Source organism: Mobula birostris, chromosome 2 (assembly GCF_030028105.1).
Source record: "Mobula birostris isolate sMobBir1 chromosome 2, sMobBir1.hap1, whole genome shotgun sequence".
Classification (NCBI taxonomy): Eukaryota; Metazoa; Chordata; class Chondrichthyes; order Myliobatiformes; family Myliobatidae; genus Mobula; species Mobula birostris.
The window spans coordinates 202,929,267-202,940,775 of NC_092371.1; the positions used below are offsets into that span (position 1 = coordinate 202,929,267).

Here is an 11,509-nt window from a genome sequence, read left to right on the forward strand (position 1 = left end):
ATTGTATGCATTTCTGATCACCCAGCTATAAGAAGGATGTTATAAGCCAGAAAGGGTGCAGAGAAGATTCACAAGGATATTAATGGAACTAAAAGGCTTGATTTATAAGGAGAGACTGAATTGTCTCGGGTTTTTTTGTTTTCCCTGGAGCACGGGAGGCTTGAGGACTGACCTTATAGAGGTATATAAAATCATGTGGAGAATAAATGAGATTAGTCTTTTTCCCAGAGTAGCGGACTCTAAAATTACAGGGCACAGTTTTAAGGCCAAAGGAAAACTATTTAAAGGGCACCTCAGGGGGAGCTTTTTCCATGGAGGGTAGGACTATGCAGAACAAGTTGACAGATGAAATGGTAGAGGTGGATACGTACAATTGCAGCATTTAATATTTGGACAGAAAATAACATATTAAATGGGATATGGGCCAAAGTCAGATATGCACTTTAGTTGGCAGGGGCAGGCTGGGTCAGGTGGCTTATTTCTGTACTGTGTAATTTAGGACTATACAGCTGAATAGTCAACTCTTGCTCCATTCTTCCATATTCACTGCACTGTTAATTCCACGCTGAGCCCTTAATCTTATACTCAACCACCAGTATCTTCCTCCAGAAGATTGTGTTTCTGTGGTTGTCTGATTTTATTTGTTGCTAAAATCCTGTATGTTTGATGGCTTGGAATATTACTTTAGTGCCTATGAAAGACCTGTAAACTGAAATGTTCTCACGAGGAAATCTGCAGATGCTGGAAATTCAAGCAACACACATCAAAGTTGCTGGTGAACGCAGCAGGCCAGGCAACATCTCTAGGAAGAGGTACAGTCGACGTTTCGGGCCGAGACCTTTCGTCAGGACTAACTGAAAGAAGAGCTAGTAAGAGATTTGAAAGTGGGAGGGGGAGGGGGAGGGGGAGATCTAAAATGATAGGAGAAGACACGAGGGGGAGAGATGGAGCCAAGAGCTGGACGGTTGATTGGCAAAAGGGATATGAGGGAATCATGGGACAGGAGGCCCAGGGAGAAAGAAAAGGGGGAGGGAGGAACCCAGAGGATGGGCGAGGGGTAGCCTCCAACCTGATGGCATGAACATTGACTTCTCAAACTTCCGCTAATGCCCCACCTCCCCCTCGTACCCCATCCATTATTTATTTATATACACACATTCTTTTTCTCTCTCTCCTTTTTCTCCCTCTGTCTCTCTCACTATACCCCTTGCCCATCCTCTGGGTTCCTCCCCCCCTTTTCTTTCTCCCTAGGCCTCCTGTCCCATGATCCTCTCATCCCCCTCCTGTCTTCTCCTATCACTTTGGATCTCCCCCTCCCCCTCCCACTTTCAAATCTCTTACTAGCTCTTCTTCCAGTTAGTCCTGACGAAGATTCTCGGCCTGAAACGTCGACTGTACCTCTTCCTAGAGATGCTGCCTGGCCTGTTGCGTTCACCAGCAACTTTGATGTGTGTTGCTTGAGTTTCCACCATCTGCAGAATTCCTGTTGTTTAGGACTAGCTTAGATGGGTTTCTAGTCAGCATAGATGATATGAGCTGAAGAGACCGTGTCCCTGTTGTATTGCTCTGATATGAGCTGTTGCATTACTCTGTGAACCCATATCTACCGCTTTGCTGTTCAACTGGAACTGACGGATTATCACAGAGCCTAACTTCAACCTGCTCAGTCCAAGACCAGCTACCAGACAACCTCTTGTCAAACTGATAACTCCTCCCCACCCTCCACGAATTTTTGTCCGTAAATAATTTAGAGTCAGAGCACGTTCGCAGACACTATCTTTGCTTATTATCTCGATGACCGGCTCGGAGTTTCGCTCTGAGCTTGATGATGTCATCGGAACCTGCCTATCTGATATTAGTTCAACCTTTTGCTGCTTCCCTGCAACAACAGTCACATCATCTGTTCAGAATCAAACACCGAATACATTTTCCATTCTTTCCTAATTAGGAATATTTGTTATTAACTTAACTTCTCATCAGGACTCTAAAAGTATTTATGAAAAGTGTTCAGCTGTACTTGTCTCGAACGCGTGAGTACCCAAAGCAACCTTTGGACCTTCCGATAACTTTTGCAATTGCAGTGAACTTCACAAACAGATTGGCCCCGTGATTATATAAATAGAGAGCCAGCATTCTGCTTAGTCACTTCGAAAGAAGATCATCGAAGGGACATCGGCAGCTCAGCATGGGCTGCGCCGCCAACCTCGGTCTGCTACTGCTCCTCGGTAGCTGGGCTTCTGCGGGTAAGTTCAAAACAACTCATGGCCCATTAAATGCTCTATAAAGTATAACACATTCGGAACATTTTGAATGCTGTGTACTCAAACATTTATTCCATTTCTGATTAATTTCATTCGTAACGCATAGTTTGTATTTTACAGAGGAAAGGCAGCAATTCGTGTACAGTATACTGAGACTAATAGTATTCCAAATTCGTTCACACTCATTCTACAGTATTTAGTTACGACAAAAAGATAGTTTAATATGCTTCTTTGAAAACAATAAATCCTAAATAAATTAAGTAAAACAATAAATCTTAACTAAATTAACTAAAAAAAATCATTTTTAAAAAGTCATCAGAATATTTTGTCTTTATCTTAGAGTAGTTTAACTGGACCTTTTGGAGAAAAAGTAATCCCAAGATTGCATCACAGCTGTCTGATTACCATGATTATTAACGAAGAAACAAACGATTTTAAGGATAATTACTGAAAATCATGCATTTAATGTAGTCAGGAGAATTTTCGAAAACAAGCGTGTACATGTTATGTTTAATTTGTTCACATTAAAATCTATCTTCACTTTCTAGAATCTGAACTCGACGACATAAAGAACACGATATGTTTCAGTAAGTAGCATTAACTACATCACTGTTATTACTGTCATGAATCTTAATGCATATTTTTGGACCATAGCCATTTACAAAAACGCAGACGAAATTACGTTTTATTTATTTAACAATAAATTGGCACAAACAGGTGGAAACGAATCTCTAACAAAATGGTTAAATTGTTTAAAAATACTACTCAGATTAAAGACCGAAGACATCGCGGCCAATGGTAGAATTTGGACAGTACCAAGTATTACTTAAGATATGTGAGGAAACGAGCTGTTCTTAGATCCGTGTATAAGAAGACTCAATTCACAAAGTAGAAGCAATTGTTGGTGGATGTTTGGTTTGTTACGGCGAACCAGTTCTGCACAGATGTGGACAGGTGGAAGAGCGCCGCCTGTTGGGGATCGCAATGTTGCAGCCACTTCTCACTGGATCTCTTTCGATATCCCCAAGACTGGCTGCTTACCATAAAACACACGGATCTAATGACCAGTATTCTAACATCAGTTTTGGATGAGGTTGTTTTATCTAACATGGGAACGATAACATGCGCTTTCTTTGTCCCATGCAGAACAGTCCACACGCTTCAAAAATCTTAAGAAATTCACCTACCAATATGAAGCTGAGACCTCCAATGAAATATTCGAGAAGCCCAACTCAATCTCTGGTGTCCAGATAGCCTGTAAAGTAAGTTAGAAATTTTTGTCGATGTTTTCTGTTGCGAGCAAGTGTGCTGGAAATACAAAATAAAAGCAGAAAAATGTCCAGAAACGCCGACAGAATCAGACTTTGCTGATGCTGTCTGACTTGCTGAGTAAAGTTTCTCTATTTTTTCCAAAATATACTGTATATAATAAAAATAATTGGTTCACATCTTTCTCTACATTCATTGTACTATCAATTCAATATATTCTCTTACAATGCATCAATTCTACCCACATACCCTCTTGTAAAGTACACTTGTAAAGTGCCTGAGAAATCTGTCCAACCATTTAATGCCCAATGGCAGCAGGATCTTAATCCATAGTCCTTCCTCACAAGACCCTTGCCTTAGCTGGACCAAGCTTCAGTGTGTTCCTCATACCCAGTCTACTCCTTGGAATATGCTATTCAACATCATTTGTTTGTGGACATCTCCCAACAAGGGAACACCAACAGGATTCAGGCAGATCAAAGTGGCTCTTTTAGCAAGTTTATGATCTTCCAGAAACAATTGATATTAATCTCATTGCATATCCTTGGGAAGAGCCTGCAAATTTCTGAGTCCTATGTTACAAACCTCTTTGGAGCAAGCTTCAACAAGCTTCCGGACCCACTTGGCAAACACAAGGGGGTGAATAGTAGTTTCAGATTTATTATTCACAACAATGTAGAGCTGATTGCAGATTCACTGCCGCCAGGTTAAGTCGTGACTTCAGGTGTGGGTAGTGCAATTTGACATTCTCTGTGGCCTTACAGATTTTCACCAGATGTCTCAGGTTTTTCCAGTATCCCAGAAGACCTGAGTGGCAATTGATAGATTAATTGGTTACTGTAAATTGCTGCTGGTATGTAAATAAGGGGTGAGGCATGGTTTGATGAGAATAAAAAGTGGAATTAACATAGGCTTGGATTTTGATAGCCAGTACGGAGTCAGTGGGGTGAAAGGCCTGTTTCTATGCTCATTTCTCAGTGGCTCTTAGACTGTAACATATGCAATAAATTGTATTGGCACACATCTTTCTCTACATTCATTGCACCTTTAGTTGAATACATTCACTATCGTTTAAAGTCATTTTCAGCAAAGGAAAACAAAATGATTGTTACTTCAGATTAGTATACAAAAACACAAGAAAAAGAAAATAATCATTAAAAACACAATAAATATAAATATATAACAGAACTTATACATATAGTGGCACTAGTCACAGGAGTGTCTGTACATGAGATGACTGACAGGAAATGATGAAGGTGGTGGGGATTTGGAGAGGTGAGTGACTGTTGGAGGTGTTGATCAGCATTACAGCTTGGGGAATATAGCTGTTTTTGTGTCTGGTGGTACTGGTGTGGATGCTATGTAACCTCTTCTCTGATGGAGTGTGACAAACAGTCCATGAGAGTAGGGTATGTGGAATCCTTCATGATGTTACTGGCCCTTTTGTGGCACCTTTCTGTGTATATGTCCTCGATGGAAGATAGGCTGGTATGAATGCTGCACTGGGCAGTTTTGACTACCCACTGTAGAGCCTTCCTGTCTGCTACAGTTCAGTTTCAGTACCATGTAGCATACTACGCATCTATACAATGACATGAGTATAGATGTGCATTGTCCAGCTCTCTCCAGCCTCTTCAGAAAGTGGAGACAATAATGAGCTTTTCTGATCATATACAATGTGTTGTGGGACATTGATAGGTTGTGACACGTGCAGTCCCAGGAGCTGGAAACTGCTTGTAGTTTCCACTGATGTAAAAAGGGGTGAGAGTGTTGCGAGTTCTCTTAAAGTTGATACCCATCTTCCTTGACTTGTTGACATTGAGGAAGAGGTTATTTGCCTGGTGCTAGGCCTCAAGCTCTCCTTCCTCCTCTTTATAGCTCGTGCCATTGTTGTTGGTGATGTGCACCATCGCAGTCATATCATCAGCAAACATAACAATGTGATTTCTCAGTGTTTGATCAGGCAGGCAGTCATGTCTGAGCAGAGTGTACAACAATGAGTTCACAACCCTCGGGCACACCTGTGTTGGGAAAGATGGGTAGGGAGAAGTGGTTCTGTAGCCTGACTATGTGAGGTCTGTCGGTTTCGAAGTCCAACATGCAGTTGCACAGTGGTGTATTTAGACTGAGTAGAAGGAGTTTCTCCTAGAATATGGGAATAACACTCATGTTTTCTTCTTGGGAGGCTATAACTAAGGGGCCAACACCTCAGTGTCCAGCTTTTATTTAGCTATTTTTAAATTACTAGCAAACTGTGAAAACCTGTTCTTAATAATTTAGGTTTCTTCAATTAACTCAGGGGCAGTATCAATGTTTTTCATTTACTCTTAACAAAAGGCTCTCCAAACATTGAAATAAAATGTTTTTTTTAAATCATGATTTTAAAAAAGTGGGTTGATTTCTTTAAACTGTGAATTTTTAATCTGTAAATGAAACAAACCCTATAAATAACTGTACATTATTTATATCTACCAGGACAATATGCTCCATCCTAAATCATCCACAAAATTACCCAAGTAATGGAAAAATGTCTGTTTCAGAGGTTCCTTACTCTTGGTAGTGAAATAAATAAAACTTTGCTAAATTAGCATGCTCTAACTGTCTCACTCAAATGCAATTATTGCACAGAAGATTAGCTAACCTAATTGTACATAAAATTTTGTAATTAGTTTTTCCAAGTTGAGCAATTGAATTTTATTCTTAGCACCATTGTAAAAGCACCTAATAAGCACCATCTTTTAAAAACATTGCAGGTAATCCGATCTTTCTATTTTATGTCTGTTAAAAATGCACAGCCTTACATGTCCTCACTCTTTTGAACACACAAGGTGAAACAATGAGAAAGAATTCTTTTAAGTTCCTAGAAGTTTGTGCAACATATTAAGACTGTGAATTGAAAATGAAAAAGAAGGCTGAGATTGTTCACTTAATCTGTCTTTTTTTTTCTACAGGTGGAACTTGAAGTACCTCAGTACTGTGCATACAGTATGCGGGTAAGTTCATGCAGCTTAAAGGAAGTGGAAAGTATCAGCGGTGATGGCAAGCCAATCTTTGGTCTTTCTAGTAATAACGAAGAGTTCCAGCAGGCTATGTCCAGGTAAGGAAATCCAGCACTCCTGAGCAGTAGTAGCTGTAATTTCATGAGGTATTGTCCCACCCGTTGCTGAGGTGCCCAAAGGCTTGGTGATACAAGCGGTTAAGGGTCGAAGTGTGGAAGAAGAGGGGTTAGTGGAAAGTGTTGTTCAGCAGCACTTCGAATTTGTTTCTGTTAAGCAAGGTGTTATTTTGTCTGCAAACAGACATACTGAGACAAATGACCATTAGTAATAATGGCATCTCATTCATTAGCAATACATTTATCAGACAATACACCCTATCCTCGTTATATGCGAGGGATACGTTCCTCGAAGTTGATGCATAATGTGAAATTGCATAATGTGAACAATTATTTAAATAGAGAAAATAAGGATGCGTTCCAGAGGGCTTCCTAAATATGTTTTTTCTGTAACTTACTCACATTTTTATACCAATACAACACAAAAGCAGTACTACAAGACAACATTTGTATTATATTTAATCAATTTAAGGTAATATTCAATGTAATAAATCATAGAAAGTTAACATCCTCTGGTGTACAGTACTCACCAACAGTGGCAGGTGTGTTCGCTCCGGGAGATGAGTGTTGTTGTGGTGTCGGGCAGCTTTACACGGATAAGGTGGATGGTTGTGGTCGTCAGGATCATATCAAGCACAGCAAGGGGTGAAGGAAGACTCACAGAACTCTTAGAACTGCCGGCAGCAGAAAGATTACAGCAATTTGCATAAAGTGGTGAGGGTTGATTGCTTGGCAGCATTTTGTTTTTCAGCATAAATTTGCTTGTAGGGAAGAAGGGTTGACGGCAGGGAATGACTGAAATGCTGACTCCATTCTCAACCTGGGTCCATGTCCATCGCCATTTGTGCCAAGTGTTCCGACTTCCACCATTCCCTCACCGTTGGTAAACTCCTGGGATTTTCAAAATCATCTGTTACTTGCAGCATCTGAGGGATAGTTTGCCGTAAAAAAAAATGCGTACGCCTTGAATGTGGATCACACCGGTCGAGTGGTTGAATCAGCGATGTTGTGTTAAGCGGCAGGAAACGACCTGTTATGTTAGGATGAATGCTATCCAAATGTTTAGGATGGGCTGGCACATTGTCAAGCAACAAAAGAACTTTAAAAGCAAGATTCTGTTCCCGACAGTAGCGTCCCAGAGCTGTGTTACCTTCAGCTGATGCCACGCTGTTTATAATTTCCAACTTTTTTTCAAGTGTTAAAGTTGTTCCCTGCCGTTTGGCTGATGGCCCAAGACATGACATCGGGCGCTTAGGAGGCATAATTAAATATTTCAAGCACAGAGTCACTGCACCGTAGGTAAAACCAACAGAAGTTCCACACCTTGCTAAAACCAATGCGAGAGTGGCGGGAGAGAGATTGTGAGGCTCGCGCACCTGACTTGTATTGGCGGGAAAGCGGTGCTTCTTGTCCCAACAGTGAGAGTGTGAAGAGTGTGCACGTGACTTGTATTGGCGGGAAGGCAGTGCTCCTCGCATAACTGTGAATTTTGGACGCATATAACGAGACGTTGGTAGAAATAGGTTCCTGGCCTAAATGTGAATCCGCATAGTCTGAAGACGCATATAACGAGGATAGGATGTAGTCTGTTCTGTTGGTGGGTTTCACTTTTTGAAATAAATGATCACATTAATCATATCGGAAATAGTCAACAAAGCAAGCACTTAATTCTCTTTTAATATGTGGTACTGATAGTGGACTAATTTATCCATCATGTCTTTGAACTTGTGAATGTCACTGAGCTTACAACATTATCAGGGACACAGATCATCCCCAAATTAGGAATGCCCAAATTATGGTCAGCCCTACTTATGAAAGAAATTCAAAAGTCCAATGTACTGGTATATATGTTCATTCCTATGATTGATAGAACTTATTTCCTTTCTTTCTCTCTACTTTTATTCTTTCTTTTCAGTCTTATCTGTCTTGGAAGCCACTCATTACCACAAGACCATAAGATATAGGAGCAGAATTAGGCCATTTGGCTCTTCGAGTCTACTTCCTCATTTCATCATGGCTAATCCAATTTTTCTCTCATCCCTCTCATTACAACACTGTGGAGGCTATCATATCAAATGGCTACAATATCGAATGATTTTGTACATCTTCTGACACAGACAAAATCGACTTACGAATATCTGTGAAAACAGAACTGTTTTTTACCCATAGAAAGTCTATTCATTGTTAGGACTTATTGACACCAAAATTAGTCAACTTTCAGGTACATTACCAGTAGCATCCATGCGGTACGTGCCCTACAGGCTGACCTGTATTGCTCCTTGGTATGATCAATTTTATCTGAAGCTGCACCTCCACAGACAAAGCAATCAATTTTTCTACTTGACCTGAAAGTAGGTCCCACAGAATACAACAAGCAGTCTTAGACCATTAAATATTCTTGGCTCCTCTACCTCTTTTAAACTATTTCTACAAATTACTTTGAGAGCACTTGCCACCAGACACAAGGACAGTTTCTATTCCTCTGTTGTAAGTCTCTTGAATGGGCCTTAAATAATAAAGATGAAAGCTTGATTTCTAAATCTCCTCTGTTAAGGCTCTTGCACCTTATTTGTCTACCAGCATGGCACTTCCTTGCAATAGAAACACTATATCTTGCATTCAATTTTTCTTTCTTTTCCAATCTTTTTATTAATTTTCAAAATCATAAACATAACAAGGTTAATAAACAGAGATTGGGATTGCATTTTTAATAATTGACATTACAAATATAGCATTGGTAATAATACAGATGTATAAAGTTTCACAAACTCTACAGATAATTAAACATGATAGAGGGATAAATGAGAAAAAATCTTAAAAAGAACTCCAAATTAGAAAAAGAAAAAAGACATATTAACTAAGCGATATTAACCTAAACTAAATTTTTCTTCAGTTCAAAGTACACTTATTATCAAAGTATGTATACATTATACAACCATGAGATTTGTCTCCTAACAGGCACCCACAAAACAAAGAAACCCAAAAGAACCCATTAAAAATTATGTAATTATATATGGAACTAGACAACGGAGTGACCCATTGGGGCACCCTTTGAGAGAAAGGTAGTGCAGTCTGATATGACCAGAATGAACATTACATTTTCCTGAATGCTATTGGTATCACTTTGCTTTGGAAACTGAAGTAGAAAACCTAAGTTTATTAAAGAAGAACGACATGTAGTAAAGCAAATATAGCTCCTCTCCCTTTAAAGGAGGATACTTTTGATGGCATCATTTCTGGTGTATCTGCCACCCTTGTGGCTCTCGTTGTTATTCTGGAGACATGCTACCCTTTTATCCTCTGTCTCTTCATCTGTTCTGCTGTTGTTGTTTGTCTCTGATCCTGGAGACGTGCACACCTCTCCTCCTCTGTCTCTTCTTCTCTCATCTTTTTTTGTCCTGACTCTTTGATCCTGGAGTCATGCGGCCCTGGCTTGATCCAATTCTTGTTCTCTCCCTCTCCTTGCCGCTTCCCGACGACGTTTGGCGTCATCTCTTGACCATAATGTCCTACTTCCCTTTCCACACGGCATAATTAGGCTGAGCGTTTTTTTACCCTAATGCTGGATAGAAGATATGAAGCACTAACACCAAAGGATGCTGATTATTCTTGATGATGTGGTTGGCACACTCCTAAATGGATGTGATATAGTCACCGCTGTCCTTTGACTGCAGCAAAGGGTTTTATGGGTGTCTCAAAGTACATCATTACAATAAGATTTAATTATCTCTTATTGATGGGTGGCAGTTAGGTCTGTCCCAATCCTGCACATGCTGATGGTGATTAGCAGAATGTGACCCCTTGAAATAGAGCTGCCCTGCCCATTTGCTCCAGTTGGTGTCGCTGCTGAGGCTGGCTGTGCGCGTGCATCAGGCTGTTGCATTCCAATTTCCATGATGGCCGATTGGCTCGTGGGTGAAAGCCAGCCTGTTGATTTTTGGCGAATGAGCAATTTTATACGAATATATAACCCTAAACTTTGCCTGCATTCTGTAAGTTAGAGCATTTTAATTTGATTTAGCCAAAAAAAGTGCCACTGTAATGCACCGTTTGCGCTAATTGGAGGTCACTAACAGACAGACAGACAGAGCACGAGAGTTTTAGTAGTATATAGATTATTTGCCTAAATGGCAAGGAAACAAAATCTTTTCACGTATATCTCACTACAAGTGACAATAATAGACCAATTGCCAATTATAAACACTGTATTTAGTGCTGAATGCTACTTAATTTTCAGCAGACACCATGGAATCTGAAATGGAGTATGCCCTCTTGGAGGAATTTAAGGTGGGGGCTTATATGGGAGGCAGGGTTTGAGGGTCGGCACAACATTGTGGGCCGAAGGGCCTGTACTATGCTGTACTATTCTATGTTCTATGTTCTATGTTCATGTCTGCAGTGATTGGCTTTTTAAAGAGTGTCTCTAAAATGGGCATTATGCTTTGATCTATCCTTTATTGTCAATATAACAAAGAATTGTTAAGAAGACAGAGACCCAGTGGTGCAGTGCTAGCCAGAGTGTACCGGAGCATGTCTGGCACATCTTTAAGAAAAAAGCCAAAATAAACAAGCTACTTAATTAGGTAACACTCACAACATGCTGGAGGAATTCAGCAGGTCAGGCAGCATCCGTGGAAATGATCAGTCAATGTTTCAGGCTGGAACCCTTCGTCAGTGGATTTAACAAGGTGTTTTTGCTCACAGAACAGCCACTCGCTGGATGTTTTTGCTCACAGAACAGCCACTCGCTGGATTTTTTTTTTGTTTTTGGCACCATTCTTTGTAAACTTCAGAGTCTGTTGTGTGTAAAAATCCCAGGAGATCAGCAATTTCTGAGACACTCAAATAACCCTGGGCGGCACCT

At 40.3% G+C, this 11,509-nt stretch overlaps 1 protein-coding gene across 2 annotated transcripts in view; it reads left to right on the forward strand.

The window, feature by feature from the left end:
- Positions 1-2,160: 2,160 nt before the first annotated feature.
- apoba (apolipoprotein Ba) overlaps positions 2,161-11,509 on the forward strand; it is a 70,561-nt gene continuing 61,212 nt past the window's right edge. For both annotated transcript variants that reach the window (XM_072251319.1, XM_072251320.1), the window contains exons 1-4: positions 2,161-2,243; positions 2,810-2,848; positions 3,408-3,523; positions 6,482-6,627. In XM_072251319.1, the coding sequence (XP_072107420.1) occupies positions 2,186-2,243; positions 2,810-2,848; positions 3,408-3,523; positions 6,482-6,627 (359 nt within the window). In that variant the 5' untranslated portion in view covers positions 2,161-2,185. The remainder of the gene's footprint in view (positions 2,244-2,809; positions 2,849-3,407; positions 3,524-6,481; positions 6,628-11,509) is intronic.